This window comes from Haliotis asinina, chromosome 6 (assembly GCF_037392515.1).
Source record: "Haliotis asinina isolate JCU_RB_2024 chromosome 6, JCU_Hal_asi_v2, whole genome shotgun sequence".
Lineage (NCBI taxonomy): Eukaryota > Metazoa > Mollusca > Gastropoda > Lepetellida > Haliotidae > Haliotis > Haliotis asinina.
In genome coordinates, this window is record NC_090285.1 from 61,519,143 (window position 1) to 61,545,459 (window position 26,317).

General features: G+C 38.9%; 2 protein-coding genes across 2 annotated transcripts; both read left to right on the top strand.

Moving 5' to 3' along the window:
* Positions 1-6,182: 6,182 nt before the first annotated feature.
* LOC137286655 (patched domain-containing protein 3-like) lies at positions 6,183-11,755 on the top strand. The gene is made up of 4 exons (XM_067818627.1): positions 6,183-6,297; positions 6,757-7,772; positions 8,142-8,351; positions 10,071-11,755. Exons 2-4 carry the CDS (start codon positions 6,791-6,793, stop codon positions 11,402-11,404), a joined length of 2,526 nt encoding a protein of 841 aa, XP_067674728.1. The 5' UTR covers positions 6,183-6,297; positions 6,757-6,790; the 3' UTR covers positions 11,405-11,755.
* Positions 11,756-18,877: 7,122 nt separating this feature from the next.
* LOC137286658 (zinc finger protein 626-like) lies at positions 18,878-21,819 on the top strand. Its single transcript, XM_067818632.1, has one exon. The coding sequence runs from the start codon at positions 18,894-18,896 to the stop codon at positions 19,914-19,916; it is 1,023 nt and encodes a 340-aa protein (XP_067674733.1). The 5' UTR covers positions 18,878-18,893; the 3' UTR covers positions 19,917-21,819.
* The last annotated feature ends 4,498 nt before the right edge of the window (positions 21,820-26,317 follow it).

A 26,317-nucleotide genomic window follows, 5' to 3' on the forward strand; every position in this document is an offset into this window, starting at 1 on the left:
ATGATTCTTTTCATTCATTTTCCCCACCAGGTGATACAGCTACTATCTCTATACCTTCCTCCCTCTTCAAATATTCAGAAGCTTGAACTTAAAAAGTTATACGACCAGCCTCCTAAACCATTTATCATAATGGTGACCTAAATGGACATAATCCGTTATAGGGAGGTTCAAACATTAATCAAAGGAAAAGTGATTGAAGAATTCATATCTCATAACGACTTGTGCATCTTTAATGATGAATCAGAAACTTACCTACATCCTGGTACAGGTACATATACATGTTTAGACCTGTCTCTCACAGATTCGACTTTGTTGAATGAATTCACATGGTCAGTCCACGGTGACCTCTGTGGAAGTGACCACTTCCCAGCTATATTGAAACCTGTGTCCCCATCTGATGTCCCTCCGTCATCACGGTGGAATTTCCAAAAACCTGACTGGCATTTATATCACACTCTTTGCACTAACAAATTGAAACCCGAACTTTTCATGGGCATTCCTGATCCCATCAAATGTTTTTTCGGATGAACTAAATATAATTGTTGATGTATGTCCTAAGTCCTCTGCTGTTCCTCACATACGAAAACCATGGTTTGATAACAACTGCAAACAAGCAAGAAAGGCACGGAAAAGGGCTGAACACTATTTCCGTCGCCATCCCATGGTCCATCATCTCAATAAATTTAAGATCTCAAATGCGAAAGCTCGGCGTACTTTTAAACAAGTAAACGTCAATCTTGGCAGAATTATGTGTCAAAAATCAATTCGCGCACGCCCATGTCCAAGGTGTGGAATATGGTACAACAAATCAAAGGTAAAGGCTCTAAACCTGGCATCCACCATCTTAAAAATGGAAATGAAATATTAACAAATACTTCAGATATTGCAAATAAATTAGGCGAAACTTTAGCTAAACACTCTTCCTCCTCTAACTATGAACCCCAATTAAAAAATATTAACTGCAACAAGAAAAGAAACCTCTTAATTTCGACACGGATAATGGGGAAGACTATAATGAATTGTTTTCTATTCACGGGCTTCTTAAAGCTCTTGACCAAGCTCACGATACTGCTATAGGTGCTGATAACATACATTATCAGCTCCTGAAGCACTTACCAGAATCGCGTTTAGAGACACTTTTAAATATCTTTGATAGTATTTGGACATCCGGGGAATTTCCTTCTTCATGGCGTGATGCTATAAGTGTTCTTACCGATCCTTCTAATTGTCGACCAATTTCATTAACTAGCTGTGTTTGCAAAACCATGGAACGCATGATAAATAATCGACTTGTTTGGTACTTGGAAACTAATAACCTTATAACAGATATGCAATGTGGTTTCCGTAAAAATAGAAGTACTGTCGATCACTTAGTGCGTTTGGAATCATTTGTTAAGAACGCACTAATCAATAAACAACATGCTGTGTCTATCTTTTTTGGTCTCGAAAAAGCGTACGACACTACTTGGAAATATGGTATTTTAAAAGATTTATAAGACTTTGGATTGCGAGGCCGTTTGCCTCAATTTATATGCAACTTTTTAAAAGACAGGCAATTTCAAATCAGAGTGGGTTCAACCCTGTCTGATCATTACAATCAGGATCAGGGTGTCTAACAAGGTAGTATTTTGTCTGTTACACTCTTTAGCATTAAGAGCAACAGTTTATCCAAGGTTTTAAATGAACAATATAGATGGATCACTTTTCGTGGATGATTTTAATATTTTATGTCGCGGTAAAAATATGCACACTATTGAACGCCAAATACAGTTGTGTTTAAACAAAATACATAAATGGTGTCTCGAAAATGGATTTAAATTTTCTCCATCCAAAACTAATTGTCTACACTTCTGTAGAAAATATAAGCAACATAAGGATCCAGAACTGTTGTTAAATGGCACTCCCATCAAAGTTGTCAAGGAGGCCAAGTTCTTGGGTATAATATTCGACTCCCATTTAACTTTTCTTCCACACATTAAGTACCTCACGAATAAATGCTTGAAGGCACTGGATCTATTAAAAGTTGTTTCCAATTCTAAGTGGGGAGGGGATCAAGCTACCCTCCTACACCTCTATCGATCACTGGTTCGTTCGAAACTTGATTACGGTTCTATTGTGTATGGTGGAGCCTGCTAAAGCAACCTGAAACTGTTAGATTTAGTCCATCACCAGGGTCTAAGACTTTGTCTTGGGTCCTTCAGAACTTCTCCTGTTGACAGTCTATATGTTGAGGCCGATGAACCATCACTTTCACAACGACGTTTAAAGTTGTCTTTACAATACATGACGAAATTATATTCTAATGAATTTAACCCTGCCTATAACTGTGTTTTCAATCCCCTTTATGAGGATTTGTATAACAAAAGGTCTTCTCTTGTTCCGCCTCTAGGGCACAGAATTAAACCATTTCTTTCTTCGGCCGGCATTGAGCTGGAAAACATAGCTCCCACCCGTCTTCTTTCTTCTCCTCCTTGGCAGATGGTTAGGCCACAAGCTGACCTAACATTAACTACATTTAAAAAGTCAGAAACGAATGAATTACAGTATAAACAAGAATATAATCAGTTGAAACATAAACAAAGCAATTATAAATCCTTATTTACAGATGGGTCCAAGGACGGTGGCGCAGTGGCTTTTGTCACTGGATCCAGAACAATATCCTCTAGATTACCAAATAATAGTTCTATATTTACAGCCGAAACTCACGCCATATTAACAGCTCTTAAATATATTCAAAGACACCCTAAACGTAAACAATATATAATCTATTCCGACTCTCTTTCTTGCCTTCAGACTATTAAAATTTGTCTTGTAAGCATCCACTTTTAATTGAAATAATTGAATTGCATAATGATCTTGCTACTGGCCAATACGACATCGTCTTTTGTTGGTTACCAAGCCACGTCGGCATTTCAGGAAATACACTGGCTGATCTTGCTGCCCTTGCTGCCAAAGCAGCACTCAACAAATCTGTGACACCACTTCTTATTCCATATTCAGATTATAAAGCTACAATTAGATCTTATATCCGTGATCTAATGCAGAAAAAGTGGGACACTCAAGTAGGTATCAATAAATTACATGAAATAAAACCGTACTTTGGTTACACCTACTTAGGTTGTGAGTCCAGATTTGAGGAGGTCATTATGCGACGATTGGCCATACGCGGTATACGCATGAGCACTTGTTAAAAGGTGAGGATCCTCCGTTTTGTATCCCTTGTGATGAAAGAATTACAGTCAAGCATGTTTTGCTTGACTGTGTTGAATATTCCATCACAAGGGATAACTATTTTAAATCAAGAACTATGAAGGATCTTTTTAATAATACTAGTTCTCATTCAATTATTGCCTTCTAAAAAGAGTTAGATTTGTTGTCTGAGCTGTAAATAGATAAATATTTTACTAATGGAAGTTTCAATTAGTAACTGATATTGTTAGTGGCAGTACCCTCGAGGGGGGTTAAAGTACAGTAAAATTATTGTCCTCCCGAGAGAGTATGTAAGTCTCGTAACATTCGAAGTAAATTAAAGCTTTCCACTGTTTTACTCGTAGCATACGTGTAGTTTTAATATATGGCTAGATATGACGAAATTGCTAACGGCTGAAGGGATGATGTAAATCCAGCTAGGGTCCGTGCAGGTAGCAAAAGTACTGTAAGTCCCCATGGTCCCTAGTATGGTGATCTACCTTCAGTTGTTGGAAATCTATAGCCCGTTTTTATATAGTACCGTCCTCTAGAGTTAAATTGTTTTAGATTTAATTACTAGTTTTACATATCTGTCTGTGATAGTCTAGTTGTTTTACTGTCCTTCGTTGACAGGTTTATTACCATTCTCTATTATGTATGTTATTAATGGTTCTCGTCACGATATGGCTGCAATATTGCCGATGTGACGTTAAATATTAACTAACTCACTCACTCACTCAATGTCATATATGTTCCCGTCACGATATGGCTGAAATATTGCCGATGTGACGTTACATCTTAACTCACTCACTCTATAGTAGTTACTTTCAGCTGACATATATTGAGTAAATTGGAAAATGACAATAGTGTACTATATATAAACTTAAGATTGCTCAAACGAATATATTTTTCCTTTCCCCGTCTCAGTGCATTTCTGTTTTGTTCCTTTCTTGGAAGAGTCTTTCCAGAGAACGCATTTGTGAACGCATGAAGTGTTTGTGTGGGCAATGATATTAATAACCCTGAACGCTGATTGCTTGAAAATCCCAGAGCCTACATTTTCATGTCACACTGGACTTCCTTGATGCAATGATTGGACGAACACCGAGACCAGGAAGATTTCACATACCTGCGTGTTTACAAAAAAATTGTTTTCTCATGATTACTATCTTGAAGATCTTGATAAATGGCCTCCTGCACGCCTTGCGTGTGCTAAGACGTCAGTAACGAGATAAGGTAGTCTGGCTCTATAACGTGGTTGACATATGTCATATGTCAACTATCATATTTGCATTGTGATTTAACATTCCGGCTATGAATGACATGTATGAAGACAAACTGCCATGTGTGACTGTGCGAGTGAGTGAGTTATGACTGTAAGTCACATCGGCAATATTTCAGTCATACCTTGAAAAAAAAGTTATAAGTTCATAGTAAATAAAGGTATTTTTGTATAAAAGCCTGTCATTGAAAGACAGTGAAAACAACTAGAATACCACAGACAGAAACACCGTAACTAGAGAGTACAATACAATATAAAGGCTATAGTAACACAACATACTAGGGACCATGGGGGCTTACAGTTCATTTGCTTCCTGTACCATCCATTAAGCTGTCAACAATTGCCGATCAATCCAGTCATAGACAGAAATAACGCAGCTAATACAGTTAAGATAATGTTAGATATGAAAATGACGTGAGAGCCATAGACTTACATACCACGTCAGGGGGACAATAATTTTATGGAAATACAAACAGGGCATATTATGGAACATTGAGCTTGTATGATCTGTCTCCCTTGTACTTCTCTGAAGCAGAACAACAAATATGGCTTGTCTGGATGAGGGTGGTTGATGGATGATTGGCTGGTGGTCATTTGTTCCTACTCTAGTAGTCTCTAACTGTAAGGGACTTAACTAAACTAACTGTTAATTGGTATTTGGGGAATGGTAGCTATGATATTAGCTTGACATCCACAGAATGTGTCCATGTGGGGAAACGAACCTCAGTCTTCAGCGTGACAAGTGAACGCCTTAAACACTAAGCTACCACACCGATCTCTGTATCGCGACAGCTCTACTAATCATGTAGAGTAAGAATCTGCACTTCACAGCCCATTACTTACAAAAATAACATGAAACTCCGCAATCAGCCAGCCTCGTGTATGACTCCGCCAGGTTTAACAGCATCTTACACGCAATGACCGCAGTCAACTAAGTGCTGGCAATGAAATTCTCAATTGTTCACTTTGGATGAAAAACGTTTTGTTACTCAAACTTGGCTATGTCATATGTCTTGGTTGAACTGCTTACACTGATAATCAGTGGCTTAACAACATAAAAGTCTAACCATTAACTGCGTCGAAATGCTCACAGTATCGTGAGTTTGCACTTACCAGTGGTGTTCAGTATAATGTTGTGACTATTTTAAAATGAGTATTTGTTTCAAACCATGTTCCGAAATGTCAAATTGCTGTTGAATTATGCCAGGTGTGTATTAGGTTATCAGTTTGGTATCAGAAAACTGTTCAATTGTCGTAGTTCTTATAGAAAAATAGGTGTCAGTTTAGTGTAAAATAACATTACATACACTGCCGTATCACTGGATGTTATGATTCTTGCTTTGAATGTGAGATTGTTTAATGTTAAACAAGTGTACTGCAGTGCCTCGTCAGACAACAAATACAGGCTTGTGCCAAGTCACGGTTGGTACGCTAAAGAAGGGAAAACTGGTTCCTTTCGTCAGCTCACTTACTCTCAGAGGTCCATATTCAGTGGGTCGTTACTTTCTTTGTTAATCGGGGTAGTTGGCTTTTTAATGTTGCAGTAGTAAGTATAGTAGTTTGCAAAGAGAAGCTTCTTACATGTAAAACTTGCCTGAGAAGTTGGGGTTTAGTTGTTTCATACCAAGGTTATTGTATGTCATACATGTCATTTTGAGACGCTTGAATAGCTGAGTGGAATAACAATAGGTGCATTTACCATGCAAACTCTATCTACTCTGACCAATGAGACTTGGAATATGAGATCAGGAAGTGGGCTATATCACCACGCAGTGTGAGCGTGGGCCTGCCCGCCTTCACAAATTATTGCCATGGGTATGAAAACGGTGAGTAAAACAGCTGTAAAATATTAAGGTGTAAAGCAATAAATTTCAGTTCGAGATCAGTTCTTATTATCGATATTCCAAACAGGCAAAACATATTTTTCTAAACATCCGTATTATGTGTTTATAATACTAGTGCGAAAATATCAAAAGTAATACACATGACCCACAGTATGTTCATATGTCAAGGTGGCACTAGAGGCATGGTCAATAATAGATATTAGTAGCTTGAAGAATTTGTCATTTACGTTCATCATAGACTGATGTACACTGAAGTCATGTGGATGCTGCTGATTGTGGATATTTTTTACATGTGTTGTCTGTCTATGTTTCTTGTGTTGTTTGTCACATCATGTTTGAACATTTTAATAAAGCGTTATAGATATTTTGCAATGGTGTTAAAATCGTACGGATAAATAGTAATTTGGATATGATATATCTGATATATGTTGTTCTGTTTAGACTTCACCAGGGTGATACCGATGATAATACCACCATGCAGCTGATGAAGTTTTACAAATCAGCCCAGAAGTTGTATGGAAGAGTGTTTTATTCCTACGGCCATCTTGTAGGACGTTATCCCATTGTATTCATCGTCGCCGCTCTGGTGTCTACAGGACTGCTGGCTCTAGGACTTCTTCGCCTGGAGTCGGAGTCAGATGTTGAGCGTCTGTACACCCCCATCAACAGCCAGGCTGTTCAAGACAGAGACAAGGTGAAGGCCAGCTTCCCAGACAGGACAGGAACAAACTACAACACGTACAGTCTGAACGCCGAGGACAGGTACGGTGAGATCATCGCCATCTCAGATGGAAACATCTTCTCCAACAGCAGTATTGGTGAGATCAGAATCTTGGTAGATACGGTTAAAAAGTTTGAAGTCGGATTTCAAGGAAGAATCCTTCGCTTTTCGGATGTATGTGCGCGTGCATCGGACTTGTGTGTCATCAGTGGTCACTTCCTCGTACAAGATGACTTCCTGTCTTCCCTTGAGCAAGGAAACGTCACCTACCCGGTATGGAACGACGTCGACATCTCCTTCCTTTTGGCAGGTGTGAATGTCTCTGGTGATGTGCTCGTGTCAGCGTCAGTGATGAAAGTTACTTTCCATCTGCGACAGGACAATGACAGCATGTTAGCGTCAGCGCTCACTTGGGAAGACACATTTGTTGCACGCATGAAGAACGAATCCTTCTTCCTTAAGCAACCAAGGGTTCATTTCGCAACGTCCCAATCCTTAGGTGATGAACTCAACCAGAACACGGATAGTGACATATACTGGTTCTCTCTGTCCTTTTCGATGCTGATCACATACGCCAGTCTCGTGGCAAGTGGAGACTGTGTTGGTTCTAGGAACCATCTAGCCAGAGCTGGGATCCTGGCTGCAGGATTCGGCATCCTGGCAGGCATTGGTCTGGTATGCCTCTGTGGTGTCAAGTGGGTCAAGGTGGTCGGAATTATGCCAATTATGGTTCTAGGTAAGAATCGTAATGTTCCAGTTAGGATTTGATGTTTGTTGTTTAACACCGAACTCAGTAATGTTCCTGCACTGTGAATAGAGCCTCGAGTGTGGTCCAGACGAGCTAGTTGTTCATATTAAGGGCATTTTTCCACCCTGTCAGCCTGATCATCCGATCAACTGGGTCGCTCCTTATGACCAACATTCAAATCCGCTCGGAGTAATCTGTTAGTGGTACAAAACTTGACATCAGATAATATTTGTTAAATCGACTGAGTAAATACCTGAACACATTTTGCGAGAATGGAAAATGCCGGAACATATATCTAATTAATTTCCTATTAATTGTTTGACTTCAGTTTTACCTACTTCTGTGTTATACCTAAAGCCGTAGGCGTGGACGACATGTTCCTGATGATGTCAGCGTGGGCCGAGACGAACATCCACGGCGACGACTGGGACGTTCCCACACGTCTTGGACACACCTTCAGAAAGGCTGGAGTGGGCATTACCATCACCTCCATAACAGACTTCCTCGCCTTCATGGTGGGAGCAACCTCCGACTTCCTCGGTATCAGAAATTTCTGCATCTTCACAGGTGCGTGAATTGAGACTTAAAGGTCACATGCAACCAAAAAATCAAACATAATTAAAACACAGTTATCGCTTATTCATGACATATAATATACATTGCTGCTTGTTAAAAAAAATAAACAAAATATTAAGCGTACAATGGCGATTCCAAAGTGCAATATTTTATACTTGGGCTAACTTCCCTCGAAACGAAGCTCTCGGGAGACAGAACCAAGTCGTAACGGGTGGATATGCACCCATGTGTAACGACGGCTTCCGATTGGCTGGTTCATTTGCTGATACGCTGAGGGCTCATTGATGATCTGTTTGATGGGCATTTTAGAAGTATGGAGAGTCACAAGAAAGTAAGATTCTTTATGGATAGCAACTTCTTTTATTGTACTTGATGCTTCGTTTCAGTATGGTTTCATATACCGTCATCAAACAAAATCACATACACTAGAAGAAGTTGTTATCCATAAAAAATGTATACAGAGATGTTGGGTTTTGTAAATACATGTTCTCTGAATTTGCGTTCGATCCAATCAAAAATCATCTCAGTAGAGATGGTGAACTACTACGTGGCTGGAAATTACCATTCGTACAAAGCAGGACTTGAAACTGACAAAAGTTTGCACCAGTTTCCGCCAGAACCCAGACATCCGAGAACATGGATGTACATGTAGTTTAATTTTGTTTGCAACCCACAGACATAAAAACATGTCATTTGTATAAGTATCACACCTGCCTAGTTACATAATGTGGCAGAGACAGGACACGGGTGCACGAGTCATAAAGGTGTTAAGTTCAAATTGCATGTGGTCAATGATTGAATCTGTGTATTGCATATTGTCTTTAGCAGGCAGGCATGCAGACATATAGGGGTCAATAAACATTTTTTTTCAACTTTATAGGTTGAATTGGCATTTTTTATGATTTGTTTCGGTAAGTGCATACCGAAAGGTATCAGAATCTGCAATGTTGTGTTTTACGTTGCATGTGACCTTTAAAATACATGAGGTTTATCCGCTGCTTCGCTTTTGACGTTCAGCATATCTGATAATGTAAAATGTGTAGTAGAATACGGAATGCTGTGTGGGAATTTCATTTCAAAGATGTCGAAAATGCGAAAATGTCATTTATATACTCTTAAAAAAGTAGGGGAATCTGGACTTTCAATTTGAATAGGAAGTGTAAACGTTAACAAACGTTTCAAAGACAGACACCTGATTTACTCCGATAAATCCCCTCAACAGTTTAAAACGTAAATAAATTTAAAAAATGAAGTTCCCCTACTTTTTTGAAGAGTATATATTCCACAACAATGAATCTGGAGAAATGTTTTCAAGGTCTTGTATAACAAATTGATATGTACGCTTGAATCGGTGAGGACTATGTGTAAATGTTCATTTTACGACAATAAGTAAAGAAAAGAATTCAGGTATGAGGACACTACCTCAAGCAGTCAACGAATAGTGTTTTGAGCAATTTTAGCAAAAGAAAAGTACATATACACGTTACGGCAATTGTATTCATCATCAGTCGGGTAAATGAAGGCTATGGAAACGTTACTTCAAGATTTAGAGTAAGAGTACTGAAAAATACATACTAAATAATAATATTTCTATAACATTTCTGGGTGCTGTTGTTCAAAACAACCTTAGCGCTACGACTACCTTAAGTCTATGTTAAGCTAAGATCGCTATGTACAGCATCCTGTACTCCATCGCATGTCATGTTCCAGGTGCGGCCATGTTGTCATGTTTTCTTTTCCAAACGACGTTTTTCGCTGGCTGCATGTCACTACAATTACGGCGCGTAGAAGCATCTCGCCATTGTTGCACGTGCCACAAGATCACCAGTCGGGAGGAGCTAAAAGAACAAGGGAGGCCACTCCTGATTATATGCTGTTGTGGTGGCAAGCCACCCCGTGAAAGACGTGATTCGATCTTTGAGAAATTACCGTCGTTATTTCTTACAAACTTTCTTCTCACAATCCCTGGGAAGGTGATAACGCTTATGATGTTTGTGGTCTATGTATCCGTTTCTATCTGGGCCGTAACAGGTTTAAGGCAGGGCTTATTTCTAAACTTGTTGGTTCCACCATCTTCATATTATCATGGCTATAGTTCATCTAACTATCACTACTTTGGGGTCAGGATACATGTCCAGTTTGTGTTCAACCAAGCAGATACTGATTACAAAAACGGGATTACTCTGAAGCTTGTAAAGGAACTATTTAACAATATCGGACAGTCCTCTGATATGAAACATGACACCACAAATTGCTGGCTTTTGGACTATGCGTCTTCGCAACATTTCAACATAACTTCAAATACCATCTTCATTAAGAATTTACAAGAGTTTTTACATGGAAGGCCTGATTTAAGAAATGACATTGTGTTCGGGTCAAATGAAACCATAACTGCATCACGGTGCTACGTGCTTTCTAGAAACGTCCCTGACTCAGTTGACCAGGCTGATCTTATGCTGTCCACGCGACGGATAGCAGAGGCCTCCCCAGTGCAAACATTTGCCTACCATCCTCTGTTCATCTACTTTGAGCAGTTTGTGTCAGTTCTGCCCACGGTTCTGAGAACTGTTGGTGTTGCTGTAGCTCTCATGGTTGTCGTGACTGCCATCCTCCTCCCTCACCCCGTAATAGTCGCTGCCGTCCTCTTCAACATCCTCTCGATCCTCTTGGGGATATTTGGCTTCATGGCTCTCTGGGACTTGAGCGTCAGTGTCATCACAATGATCCACTTGGTGATGAGTGTAGGGTTTTCTGTTGATTTCACCGTACACGTGTGCTCCGCCTATATGTTGAGTGAAGGACACACACGGAATGTCCGTGCAAGGAACGCCATACTACATGCTGCTGGTCCCATATTCAATGGTGGCTTGTCAACATTAATAGGTATCTGTACGTTGGTGGTCTCACAATCCTATGTGTTCCAATCCTTCTTCCGCATTATGGTGTTGGTCGTACTGTTCGGGATGTCGCATGCTGTGCTTCTCATGCCGGTATTGTTGTCCCTGGTTGGTCCTATAGAGTCCAACAGACTAGAACCTTCCTAGGCTGCAGACAAGGGAGAAATGTCAACCTCGCGCCAACATTCAAACGTATACGAAATACGTTGCACGCAATATCATTTCGGCTGTTCATGTGACAGCTACATGTGAACAACTGAGTTTCAATCAGGCAGTTGGGAGGTGGGAATTTGAGGTACTCTAGACTCCCTTCATTCAGTATACTATTATTGCAGGGAAGTTTAGGCAGTTAGGAAATAGAAAATTTAATCCACATTGCCAACCATTATTATGATGTACCGATGTTGTTGGGGGTATCCCTTGAATCCTTGTGCCGAGATGGCTGAATTACGTCTGTAATGCTATAAATATTGCTCAATAAAATCTACGCAAATCTGATAACATGCGTCGTATACGTTTGAGTGTAAATGTGGGGGTATGAGAGTCGTGGGTTTGTGAATGAGAGTGGTGAGCGACTTTGTTAGAGTGAGTGAGTGTTCCAGAATGATGGGTGAACGCGTGGGATTGGTGTGTGAGAGTGTTAGTGAGTGTATGGGAATTAGTTTGTTAGTGTATGAGGAGTGTGAGTGTATAAGAATTAGTTTGCTAATGAGTGTTTGAGAGTTGTGTTTGCGAGTGGTGTGTGAGAGCGTATGTGAGTGCTGTAAAATGAGTTTGTTAGTGACCGGACCGGACCGGACCGGAAAATACCACAAATGGGCTTCACACATTTATCCCATGCAGCCATGTAGGGAATCGTCTTCGGCGTGACGAGCGAACACTTTAATCATTCGGCTACCCCACCGCCGCTTTGTTGAGTGAGAGTCATCAACCAGTGAGAGTGAGCAAATGCGTGGTTAGATTGAGAGTGAGAGAGTGAGAGAGTGAGATTGTGAGTGCGTGGTGTGAGAGTGAGATTGTGAGTGCGTGTGAGAATGGGGACCTTGATCGTTTGAAACGATCACAATCACAATTTGCAATTCTCGAACCAGTAATAGATAAGTAAAACATTATGTGACGTATTTGGCTGACTGATCGACATAGTCAGACTCAGACTTGCTTATTATAAAGTGTTATATGACGTATTTGGCTGACTGATGGACATAGTCAGACTCAGACTTGCTTATCAAAAAGTGTTATATGAAGTATTTGGCTGACTGATGGACATAGTCAGACTCAGACTTGCTTATCAAAAAGTGTTATATGACGTATTTGGCTGACTGGTGGACATAGTCAGACTCAGACTTGCTTATTATAAAGTGTTATATGACGTATTTGGCTGACTGGTGGACATAGTCAGACTCAGACTTGCTTATCAAAAAGTGTTATATGACGTATTTGGCTGACTGGTGGACATAGTCAGACTCAGACTTGCTTATTATAAAGTGTTATATGACGTATTTGGCTGACTGATGGACATAGTCAGACTCAGACTTGTTTATTATAAAGTGTTATATGACGTATTTGGCTGACTGATCGACATAGTCAGACTCAGACTTGTTTATTATAAAGTGTTATATGACGTATTTGGCTGACTGATGGACATAGTCAGACTCAGACTTGCTTATTATAAAGTGTTATATGACGTATTTGGCTGACTGATGGACATAGTCAGATTCAGACTTGCTTATTATAAAGTGTTATATGACGTATTTGGCTGACTGATCGACATAGTCAGACTCAGACTTGCTTATTATAAAGTGTTATATGACGTATTTGGCTGACTGATGGACATAGTCAGACTCAGACTTGCTTATTATAAAGTGTTATATGACGTATTTGGCTGACTGATCGACATAGTCAGACTCAGACTTGCTTATTATAAAGTGTTGTATGACGTATTTGGCTGACTGATGGACATAGTCAGACTCAGACTTACACTTATTGTAAATACATCAAGTCCACCTCTCAACAAAACTTTGTCTCCAAAATTACGTTTCAACACTATGATATATTCCATAAAACTTCAATCGTTTTATACAAAGCACAGTAGATAAGGCAAAATAATATATAATATATTTATGTTAAGCTCCTGTACTTTATACAAATATGTTCAATGCGCAGGGATGTTTTGTAGCCCTAAACCTCTCTGTATTTTGGGACCAAATTATTCTGTCGTACAGACCCTGAAGTATAAATATCCAAGAAAGCCCACGCAAATTTAGAAAATGTGTCAAGTCTAGATTTCCACAGCTTCTGAAAATGAAGAAAGTCTCAGGACTCCATTTCATTATATTTTTTTTTTCACTTTGAACGTTTTTTCGGTAAAATATGTTCATTTCAGAGACTAGCTGTTAGTCTAGGGCCAAAGACCTTATACTGAATAAGATCTGTCTGTCTGTCTGTCTGTCTATGTCAAGACAATAATTTAGTGCACAGGCCACTTTCACTTCAAAGGAAAAACCCAAGTCTCGCCCTAACTCTTATACAACCATAACATTCATGATGTAAAGGCGCCTTCCAAAATGAACTTCATAGAGTGGAGGGCAAATCGACTGATGTCTTCTTAAGTCTTTCGCTGACTTATTTTATTTTCAGCTAGAGATTTTGTAGTAGTTCTTGAAGCATGTAGAAGTTGGACGAAAATTAATAAAGTACATGCTTAATGGATAACAGCTTCTTCTTTATTTTTTATTCGACATTCAGATTTTGTAGCAGTTCTACAAAGAAACATATGCGATGGTGGGTTTACAAGGAACTGAAGTGAACGTGTCACGCTGCTCCCAGGCTCGTATTTTCCCCTGATCAGAGATACTCTACAACAGTTAGAGTCTCCCTGCATTGACAAACTAAATATAGGCTTCCTGAAGACTGAGTTCCAGTTGATCAATACACCAGGCCCATTGCTTTCGTACATGAATCAAGTCTGTCAAACGTCCTTCAGTTGTTTTAATGGTACATGCCTTTGCACCTTTGAGGAATATTACAGATCCGTTTTACGTTGTGCGTAATACGTGTACAGCCAGTGTTAGTGGAGATCAAAACACTAATGTTTCATATCTTGCCCAATATCATTCCGAGACCCCCATACCTGACCGAGGCCATCCAATGAACATATGGATAACTTGCTTGGGGCCAGATATAGCAGACCCGTGAAGGCCCCGGGGTAGAATAGGCCTTCAGCAACCTATGCTTGCCATAAAGGCGTCTATGCTTGTCGTAAGAGGCGACTAACGAGATCGAGTGGTCAGGCTCACTGACTTGGTTGACACATGTCATCGGTTCCCAATTGCGCATGTCAGTGCTCATGTTATTGATCAATGGATTGTCTGGTCCAGACTCGATTATTTACAGACCACTGCCATATAGCTGGAATGTTACTGAGTGCTGCGTAAAACTAAACTCACCAGATATAGCAAAGCACATGCTGCCCATATCGAAATGGCAAAAGTCCATTTAAGGGAAAACATCTCTGTATCAAGTAATAATTATAATTATATATTTAATATATGATAATCAAAATAATTGGTATTATAAACAGGGTAAACTGAGGAGTCTAAGCACTGTTACATGTTTCACCTTTCAAATATTTTGTTGAGGGGTAGTAAAATCTCGTTATTTGTTGATATTTATTGCTTTTTACGCATTCTGAAGTACAATGAAAACTTCTGTTTCTTTCTGGTTTCTAAAGTCATGATGGATGGTCTCCCCATTGCGGCTTTGATAGAGATTATTCAGTACTCTGAACCGATTATCTTATTTAGGGACGTAGCTACCGTCTGTAGACGCTGTAGAAAACCGAACCGTCATTTTGGTCGAGATACATCTACCTCAATCGTCAAAGTTGTGTTTGCCTTTCTCGGTCTGATGATAACGTTATGGGTTTTCCAACTATATAATACCACTATGTACCGATGTGGAGAAGCTTCTGCTCAGGAGCGTACATTTTATCCCCGATAATCTCCATGGTATTCGTCCGGATAAAAAATCCGCTACAGTAGAAGAGATTTATCGTAACATACAGCCTGGAGATTATCGAAAATGAACACATGTATGCTCACCGCAGTCATTGCATGTGCTAAAATAAGCTTCAAAAGGAGTAAGAATATACTGGATGAGTTAGAATATACTGAAGAAATAAGAATATGGTGGAGAAATAAGATTATACTGGATGAGTTAAAATATACTGGAGGAATAAGAATATACTAAAGGAGTGAGAATATGCTGGCGGTATAAGAATATACCGGAGGAGTCAGAATGTCCTGGTGGAGTTAGAATATACTAGAGGAATAAAAATATACTGGAGGAAAAAAATATACCGGAGGAGTCAGAATGTACTGGAGAAGTTAGAATATATTGGAGGAAAAAGAACATACTGGAGGAGTCAGAATGTACTGGAGGAGTTAGAATATACTGGAGGAAAAATAATATACTGGAGGAATAAGAGTATGGGTCAGTGAGTGAGTGAGTGAATTTAACTTTACGCTGCACTCAGCAATATTCCAGCTACATGGCAGTGGTCTGTAAATAATCGAGTCTGGACCAGACAATCCATTGATCAACAGCATGAGCATCGATATGGGAACCGATGACATGTGTCAACCAAGTCAGTGAGCCTGACCACCCGATCCGGATAGTCGCCTCTTACAACAAGCATAGTCGCCTTTTATGGCAAGCATAGGTTGCTGAGGGCCTATTCTACCCCGGGACCTTCACGGGTCGAACAAGAATATACTGAGGAGTCAGAATATACTGGGGAAATAAGAATAGACTGAGGAGTCAGAATATACTAAAGAAGTAAAACTATACTCCGAAAGTGTGTGTCCTTCGAAGCAAAAGAAGTCGTCCTCAATATATTCTTGTCTTTCAGCGAAATATATACTAAATTTACAATGTAAATGCAAGAATTCAGTCAATCTTTGATAAATGATGCACTTCATGATTCTTATTTTGTATTGTTTATTAACCTCACTTCTATTATGCAGGTATCAACCAAATATCCCATATATTCTCACCAGGCCATCTGCATCCATAAACCCCATGTTCTAGTCAAATGCAAAATTTAGGATATCTTGTTCAACACCATCATATGTTTATGGAAACGATTTGTTTCATACTCAATGGCGTTGCTTGTGACAGTGTGAGATCATGATATCACAATGTCGTCTTGTTTTAGTGGTAGTAATTACTGAATAGGGAACTGCATATTGCATTAGGCTTGCATGCCCATACCAGGACCTATTCTATTGTCAATGCTATAATTTTTAAATATATCAAATATTTAAGCATATCAGTGACTTAGTTTATTTTGGCTTGCAACCTTTGTGACTTATATTGTTTTGGCATGGAAACTTGTGCTGACTTAGGTCATTTTGGCGGTAATGAAGAAGGTAAAACTGATTTTTTGGGGTTTTTTTGCAATAAATGTTGAGAACTCGAGTAACGACTCATAATCCTTATTTGTATTTTTTTATGTTTTGATTTAAGCCTATTTCCGCCTAGCTATCCATAGTAAAAATAAAAATACTGTTTTTCATGACTGCCCTGTATTACTGAAACTTAAGTGTATAAATTGATAACAATTTTCAGCTATGCGTTTCTATTTTGAGTAGTATATATGCTGGAAATCCGTTCTGGCAACAACATTGCTTTACTCCCAGGGTGGCACTGTGACCCGGAATGCAGACTGAATGAATAATGTTATGTTTTAGAAATTAGATTAAATCTGCACATTAATTAGTAGGCCTTTGGTTACTAGAAATCGGATTAACGCCTACTCTAGTACTTTATGTGGTTGTAATTTGTTATTGGCTTAAAACGGTAGATGGGAACCCTTTCGCTAATCAGAAAGTAGCCGCAAATTGCTGCAACATTGCTGATCTTGCAGTCAGTCAATATTTATACTCACTAAACCAGTTTAGGCCGTTTCGGTATTATTTTCCCAACGTTTTCGCTTGCTGCCGTTTTAGACATAATCAAAGCTCCATATCAGCGCCTACTACCGCCACTGTACATCAGCACCACACGCCGGTAACGGTACTTCGCTGCAGGAAGTTCCATACCGTTATGCCAGCCAGCACATACAAATTAAGGGTTGACAATGAAAACTTCAACATGAGTAATAGTTTGGGGGAACTTACAAAAGTATCCCATGCAAGGTTTGTTTATTAATCGTTCATCAATGACGAATGAAACCCATTTGATTTGCATTAAATGTGAATGAAAAACTTCATTTCACTAAAAGCACGATTGTCCTGTTTTCAACCTAGCTAGCGAAACGGGAGTTTAGGAGATTTGTAAATTTAAAATATTGTAAATAAGCCATCTGAATACTTTGTATCGGTAGTAACATTGAGCTCTAGTGCGTTTTACGTCAATGAGTTTTGTGTTTACAGTAACAACATAAGGTAATATAAGTCAAACAAACGTATTAGATTCAGGTTACTCTGGTTAGAGATGTGTGTTCGTGAGATAATCTCATGCCCCGCCCATTATAGCGCACGACATCAACCACTGTTCTGCTCAGATCAGACCCCATGTTGTTAAGAGTAATATAGCTGTCATGTCTCTAAAAATATTTCTCAACTGTTTCATTTTTTGATGCGAGGTCCGCAAACAATCTAAATATATAACTGATCATGGTTGATGGGATCTGTCAAAAGAACAAAAACCAAACAAAACAAAAAAGACAATTAACAACAACAACAAAAATTCAAAGGTTGCTTGATATACCAGCAATGAAACAAATTATGGCATGTCTCCTGCAGTCTCGCAACATCATGCAGTAGTAGTTACCCCTCAGATAGTATGATCAGAGACCATATAATATATGGTCTCTGGTATGATGAATGAGCCACTGTAATAGGTCTTATAGTACACCTCTGCACAAATAAACCACCTTGCATATGATGTTTTGCTGAATGGATATTACTAATAGTAAATAAATCACTAATACATATTTACATTCAGCAGCAGGAGTGGCTTTCAACAATATCGAACAACTTCATTTGGAATTCAGATTTATTGTTACGACATTCTACTGTTGTGATCCTGGTGGTATGTAATGAAAACAACAGGATCCCCCAAACTTATATTTGTATACTGGTATACTGGTGTAAGCCTTTAAGACCTATGAATCAAGTTGAATGTGATATATATAATATTCTTTTAAACCCTCAGTCATTTTCTGACGTACCTGAAGGACACAATTATAGATCAAAGGAATGCTTGAACATCAAAAAACAAACTACATGTAAGATAACAGTTTCTCCACAATTAATTATGGACAGAACTGATCACTTCACGTTTAAAGTGGTACCAATCAGTCATTGAATATACCCATAAAAAATGTATTTTTATGTATAATTTTTTTTGTTTTGTTTTCAGATTCTTTTTGATTGGAGTTCCAGATGAATTTGACATGGATGCAAGAACAATGTATAGTGACTAAATACTGTGAAATGTAAGGGCTTGTGGAGGTATACTTGACTGTTCCCTGCTTGCTCAAGTTTAAATATTATATATAAAAATGACATTACTGCACATAAATTTTGGAACATCAAACAATAACATATCATGTGAAGTGTAAGTACCAATAATGACCGAATCTTACAAGTGTGGGGTTTGCAATCGTACTTTCAGTCGAAAGTATAATTTCACTCGTCACTTGACCATTCACACAAACTGCCAGATGTTTTCCTGTGAGACATGTGGAAAAGAATTTAAGCACCAAGATGGTCTGGAAGCACACTTGAAATACCACACAGGGAAAGGTCTCTTCAAATGTGATGTGTGTAATGACAAGTTCAACTACAAGAGTAGCTTACAACAACATATGCTCACCCACAAGGATGTAAAAGGTTTTGAATGTGAATTCTGTAGTAAGTCTTTCCGAAAGATGGGCTCCCTTAAGAGACACAGGACCATTCACACAGGGGAAAAGATGTATTCTTGTAAAATATGTGATAAAGGCTTCTCTCAGAAGAATAACTTGACAGTGCATTTACGTTTACATTTAGAGTTTTTACTGCACTCTTGTAAATTGTGTGGAAAACGGTTTAAGCGGAAGACAGACCTTAAAGCACACCATCAAGTTCATACTGGAGTCTCAAGTCTGTCATGCAGTATCTGCAACAAAACCTTCTCAAGGAAATTCACACTGAATCAACATCAGGCTGCTCATTCAGGTTCCAAAATGTTTAGCTGTGACTTGTGTGGAGAATTGTTTACATACCAGAGCACATTGATAAGACATAAGAAATCGAAATGTGCAAAGACATTTTCGTGTCATTTTTGTAAGAAGATATTTACGAGGCAGAACCATCTATCAAATCATCTCAAAGGCCACACTGAAAACCTTTACAAATATTATTCAACTCCATCTGATGACTTCTCTAATGCTGACATGCTTGAGAGCTACATGTGTTCCTTGTGTAAGAAAGATGTTAGTTACCTTGACCTTAGCATGCATTTCAGGCTCCATACAGGGGAGCTAGTGCAGTGCGAGGAGTGTGGGGAAGTATTCTCGGACAACAAGATATTCGAGCTGCATGTAGAAACTCACAACATGCACAGGATGGCAGATACTACAGTTAAGTCTGAGGCTTCAGCTGACAGTTAAGGGTAGATGTAACCAGCAAGTACCCAAACACAAGTTATGCAAGGATTTATTGTTTTCTTCCAAATTCTAGTTAAATCAAATGATGCAGTAGAAATGAGCTGTGATCTAACTGTAGTTCATTTATTCATTATGGAGTCCCTTGACAATGGTTTCAACTAGCAGGTCTACTACTATCTGTACAGGTTTCTAACAACAGGTTAAAGCAGATTTGTAGGTATGACTTGAAAGTGAACTCTTGCCCGCATGGGGTTTACAGTTCAGAAAGCATTTGTTTTCTAATGTCCTACTCCAGAATATCTCAACTGTATTATTGCGAGTGCCCATGTACACAATTAAAGGTAACATAACTAAACAGGGAGGCAGAAGATACATTGTAAAATTTGTCATTACACTTAAGTATCAGTGGAATATATGAACCTATTTTTTTAATAAATATACACTGGAAGTTAGGAATCATGGTCATATAGCTTGTTTTGCCCAATAAAGTATTGTTAGATATTGAGGTTAGAAATAGTTTAGTTTGAAGAATTTGCACAAACACAACACTGGAATCGATATCCATGTGCATTCAGGCATTTATGGTTGGCTTGAAAGGCAATTCTTTCACCTGTTTTGTGAACACAGCAGCTATGGCTAGATTAATGAGAGATCAACAGCAAGCCAGTAGAAGTATACACAATCTCCAGCTATGTTTCTTTTGCCTTTCAGTATATTGTCAACCCTGTCAGTAAGTGCGAGCCTGTCAGACACCTGTGTGTAAAGAATATGTTGCTGAAGACTAATTCTAATGTTAATTCTCACAGGGTCACCAACAAAGTGCTCATGAGGGAGAGAGAGCTGCCATAATGATATAATTGTAACTAATATCATTATTGTTCTGGTGTAGGTACCACTTTAAGTGCTATGTTTGTTTTGACTGATTTTACCACAGTTGTTACTGATATGTTTTTCTTTGGAATTTTGCTATCAACTTTTTATACATTGTTGTTCTTATCTTTGTTAAAATATTAATTTACAAATAATTCTACATGACAGACTCAATGCATGTTATATTTTATAAAATCTATGCTCTTGAATTATCCATTACTTTGGTTGGCACATGGAAACAAAATACAATAACACATGTCCGCCTTTAGTATTTTCATTAAAAAAGGCTGTGTGAGCATTAAGTCATGTATGGAGTTTTCATGAAATGGTCACATCAATCTCCTTGTTTACAGTTCATTTGTGGTGCCGAGAGAACTTTTCAGTCTGTAAAATAGTGAAAAAATTTAAACTATCACCTGAACTTGGTAGTTTGTTTGCATTGACTCAGGTGTTGAACCTCATTTACTTACTCTACAAGTTGTCCAAGGTAGTCATCCACATTTCTTAGTTTTGATGGTAAATTTCCGCATGTTTCTCTAGTATTTATTTATTTTCCTGTTTGGTCATGCCTTTCATATGACTTATGGTTTAATAAACATATTGTATGAGTGATCTGTGAAAGTGTTAGTTGGAATAAGTGGATAAGTCTGGCTTCAGCTTAATCCGTATCCTCAGTGTTTTACCTTGACTTACAAAAGTTTTTCACCACAACTTCCAGTACATTGGTTGTGTGTTCATTGGTTGTGTATCATTAACTGTATGAGGGTGGAATAGTCTAGTTGTTGACATTACACTGAAGACCCAGGTTCATTTCTCCTCATAGGTGCAATGTGTGAAGACCATTTCTGGTATCCTGTTCTTGAGTATGGCTGAAAGTGCTATTAAACCACTCACGCACCCCCTTATTCATTATAGCACACTAATCCATAACAGGTGAAACGACATTAGAGAATGGAGACTTACTAACATACTTTGAAATCAGTATTTAATGTAAAATGTTGTATAATGAATGTAGAAATAAACATGATATGCCATTGTTATAGTTACAGGTGTTTGTTTATAACATGACAGTGTTGAATACAGGTAAAGAAATACTGGGGGATATGATCAAATTCTTCATCCCTCTGGAAAGTATTGCTATGGTGGTGTCTCATATTGTGTGTAATTATGGCATTCAGATGACAGTGTTATAAAACAATATCTTGACTAGTACAATGGGTCCCCAGTACAAATGCATGTCTTGTCTTGAGATCAGTTGCCCAGTACTCAATACTGGTTTCAACATGTGGGTTAAACGCCACCTGACACATAAAGGCAGTGCTGTAGCCTAGTGGTTAAAGCATTCACTCACTATGATGAAGACCCCGGTTTGATTCCTCAAATGGGTACAATGTGTGAAGCCCATTTCTGGTGTCCCCCCACCCTAATAGTGCTAGAATATTGCTGAAAGCAGCCTTATACTATGCTCACTCACTCATTCACTCCCTGGCCCATACAGTTCTCAGCTTGCAGCTTCGTGGTAAGTGAGGTCAGTTCTCCAGCATATATGGCTTATCGTGTCTCCTGTGCACCATATTTGGCTATACCCAGAATATATGTGATGTAGCCCATACCTGTTGCAAGTACAGCATACTTGAGTATACATAAGAACTCTTGCCAGGGAGACATGCTTCCTACAACAGATGATCTCTGGGTGGATTAAAGTGTCTTCTACCACAGATCTCTGGTCTCCACGGGGAACTGTAGTCTGCACCTTCTTATGACCTTAACCTGATTCTAAGGATAATAATGTGGATAAAATTCATATGATTATAGATTATCAACAATTGCCACAGAGGAAACAAAAGCCATGTACTACCCTGTGTGATTAATTTAGTATTGTTGTCTACACTCTCACTATTCCAGCTATATATGTCAGCGGTCTGTAAATAATCGAGTGTGAACCAGACAATCCAGTTATAAACAGGTGGGATACGATGACATGTCAACCAGGTCAGCGAGCCTGACCGCCCGATACCGTCAGTCGCCTTTTACGATTCCCTACATAGGTACAATAAGTGAAGCCCAATGGTATTGCTGGAATATTGCTAAAAGTGACGTAAGACGGTACTCACTCACTCACCCCTCTGGCTTTAGGACTAATATGGGCAGAGCCATATGGACCATTCTGTGTAAACTGATGGAAAACATTCCACCTTTTGACTGTATACTGTTAATTAAGCAAGGTAAGCTGGCGAATCTTTTTCGTCCACGGGATATTGCCCAACACGTATCAGAGGCAATAGTGTTTAAGAAGAATGTTCTGTACAAATGGTCAAACTAAGTCCTGAGAGGTATCCCAAACATACACATGCACACCAATCGCCAACATTATTTGAGATAAACATCAGTGACATTTTCGTTTTTCTAGCTTACGTCGTTTCTACGGATAGCTGACCCTGCTGATGAACGTACGGATCAAGTGACACCGGCTAGTTAATACATTGAATATGAGTAAAACCACTAGATCCAACAACATATTACTTAATTACCGTTTGAATTAGTACAGTTGGCTAACAGTTATCTCGAGAAAAGGCGATAACTGTCTAACAACATCGGGGGTAGGAACCAGGGCGTCAAATTCACTAGTTGCACGTGCAACGCGCGATGATTATATAAGTAAAACGCATGGCAACTTACTACAAGCCGATTCTTCTTGAGAAGCAGACCTGAGAAAGAATGTACTACTCACCTGGGCCTAGATTTCGAAGCTCTCTTAGCGCTAAGATAGTCGTAAGTGCCATTATCTTACGACAATCTTAGAGAGATTCGAAAATCTAGGCCCTGGGGCTTGTAACTCGAAGCAGTCGTTAAATCTGTCCCTAACTCATGGTTAACGAACGCTTTACGAACGTCGTTAAAATATTTAAGTAGTGTATCACAAAGCATGCGCTAAACAATACATTAGGCGTTCCTTAAAAAGCGTAACTCGAAATACAGACAGCTTAAGGGAATGTTAAAGGCAATGGGATTCCATGTGAATCACGTGGTTTTATATCAAACATTGTGCAATGGCAGACAACACCACAATGCAGCATACTACAGGCAGTGCTAGCACAGTTACGTTTGACACTTGTACTGTTCCATCTGTTTGGATAGTGTTTTGACACGTTTAGTTGAGAAACTGTATGAGTTCACACAGAACACTACCAACAGTTTGTTCATTGACCACAGCACAACACTGGTAATCTGCTTCACTTGCCGCTCAATTCTACATCTTCATTGCTATCTTGGTAGAACTGAGATGGACGAAGCCGATGTTGCTATAGTTCTTGAAATTTCCAATCTTAAGTGTCAAACTTGTTCTGATATATAGTTGAAAGGGAAAGAAACATCGAAAAGCCCGGTTCAACGACGAAGAGAGATCGATTCTCGTACAAGAATTTTCTAAACATAAAGACGTTTTAGTCAACAAGTTACCGACGTCGTTACTCTTAAAAAAAGGCTTGGAAAAAGATCTGCAATGCCGTGAATAGCGTAAACCCGTCAGTAAGAAGAACAGTTTCGGATATTAAAAGAAATGACAAGACATGAAATCACCCACTGCGATAAACGAAGCATTACGAAGGAAAACTGGAGGCGGTAAAGTTTGTTGTGATACCCTGGACGAAACAGAACATTGTGCTTTCAGGATAATAGGTGACACCGCCATCGAAGGTATTGAAGAGGGCATTGACAAGTTTGTCAGCAAGCCATCCACGTCTACAGCTGTTGTGAATGATCACGTTCTTGTAGATGAAGTTGTAAACGAGCCAGAAACCAGTAAAGACATCGAAAATGAACCAGAGTCCTCAAAATCGATGACATCAACAAAATATCCGAAAATCATGAAAGAAAATGGCAACGAGGAAGAAATAATAACAATTGAAAAAAGAAAGACTGGAAATCGAGCGTCAACGATTGGCTGTTGAAAAAAGACTCCTTTACATTGAAGAGCAGAGACTCAAAATATAGATAAATGCAATGGCAATTCAAGTCCCCGAGTACACTGCCTACTTCAATGACTTGTCGACTGATGTTGTTTGCCACTACCAAGAGGCTGGATGCAGTACCACAGACAATTAGTCATGTTTAGGTTTGTCGTATATACAGTAGTTATTTGGGACATTTCTTGTGCATTTTAACCCTGCAAACAAAATGAGCTGAATCCAGAATTTACCGAATTGATTTCTCCGTACACACTCATCAAATCTTTTCCTGATCTAAACTCTTAAATTTCGTAAAAAATAACTCTTAATCCCGTTGTGTCATAACCAGATACGATGTGATTCATTAATAGTATGTTGTCGTAGGCCGCAGTTATAATTCCAGACAACCCGACCGCTTGAACAAGTCCAACCTGGAGTAGACAGACTATTGACACACAATCTTTGATCAGTCACAGTATTTCTGACGACACTTCTTGTGTGATTTAATTAGTGAAATTGGTTTAATGTCTTTATAAGCAAAAGCTATACCACATCATGCCAGGTTGATGTGTAGGAGAAAGCCGGAAGTAATGCTGATCTTGCACGTTTTCCGCTTCGTCGGTACATATGAGCTCGAGTATGCTGAACCTAGAAGCAAAACCCACGCAAACCTGGATTCCAGCTTTGCATTATGTTTCGTGCTTAAGGGCAGCAACTCTGACGAGTATTGGCAATTTTAACCCAGGGATGTTTATAACAAAGACCAAACACTGGATTACAGATCGGAGGTTGCCAGATGATTTAGAATTGCAAAAGTGTCTTTAAAACGGAGTTAATGTCTTGCGCCTAAACCATAGTATTTGACAATGGTAATTTTAGAAGTTTCGGAAAATTCGGAAGCAGTTTTAGGAATTCGACTACAGCTTCTTAATATATGAAACATTACCTGCTAGACAAGAATACTACCGTGCAACCATGTACCTCGAAATATTTGTTTCTTTTACTTGGAGCGACTGAACGCATAAAAGTGACCAGTTCAGCTTCAAGTTGAAATTTGTTGGTAGGAAAAGCTTCCGAAGCACAGACAAAATATGACTAACTGAAACAATTCTTGCAGACACCGAGAAGTAATGTGTGTTTCTTAACCTTTCCAATGAATGGAACTATACATATTTGAAAGTAACCTATTTTAAAGTTACCATTATGCAAAACACTTTCCCAAATATGTGTACATGCATGTATGTTCCTCACAAACTATAAATAATTCACATATTCAGGGAGTGGTAAACAAATGCTGGATCTCTTGACGATTTACATGTAACAGTTTCTTTGTATTCAAGTTCATATAATAAACACAATGTCTGTTTTCATGTCGTTAGTGTTCATGTATGGAACAGCAAATGCGTACTTGAATATCTTTACACTGGGCTTTGATAAAGGTGAACAGTTCTCTGTTATTTTCACCGTAGCCACCGGGCGCTTTCTTTCAAACAAGGAAATATCTGTACGTAAACACTGGCCATCCCCTTGTTCAGAAAGAATCTTAGGGCAACGTAGTCGACTAGTCTATTGTGACGTCATAAAAGC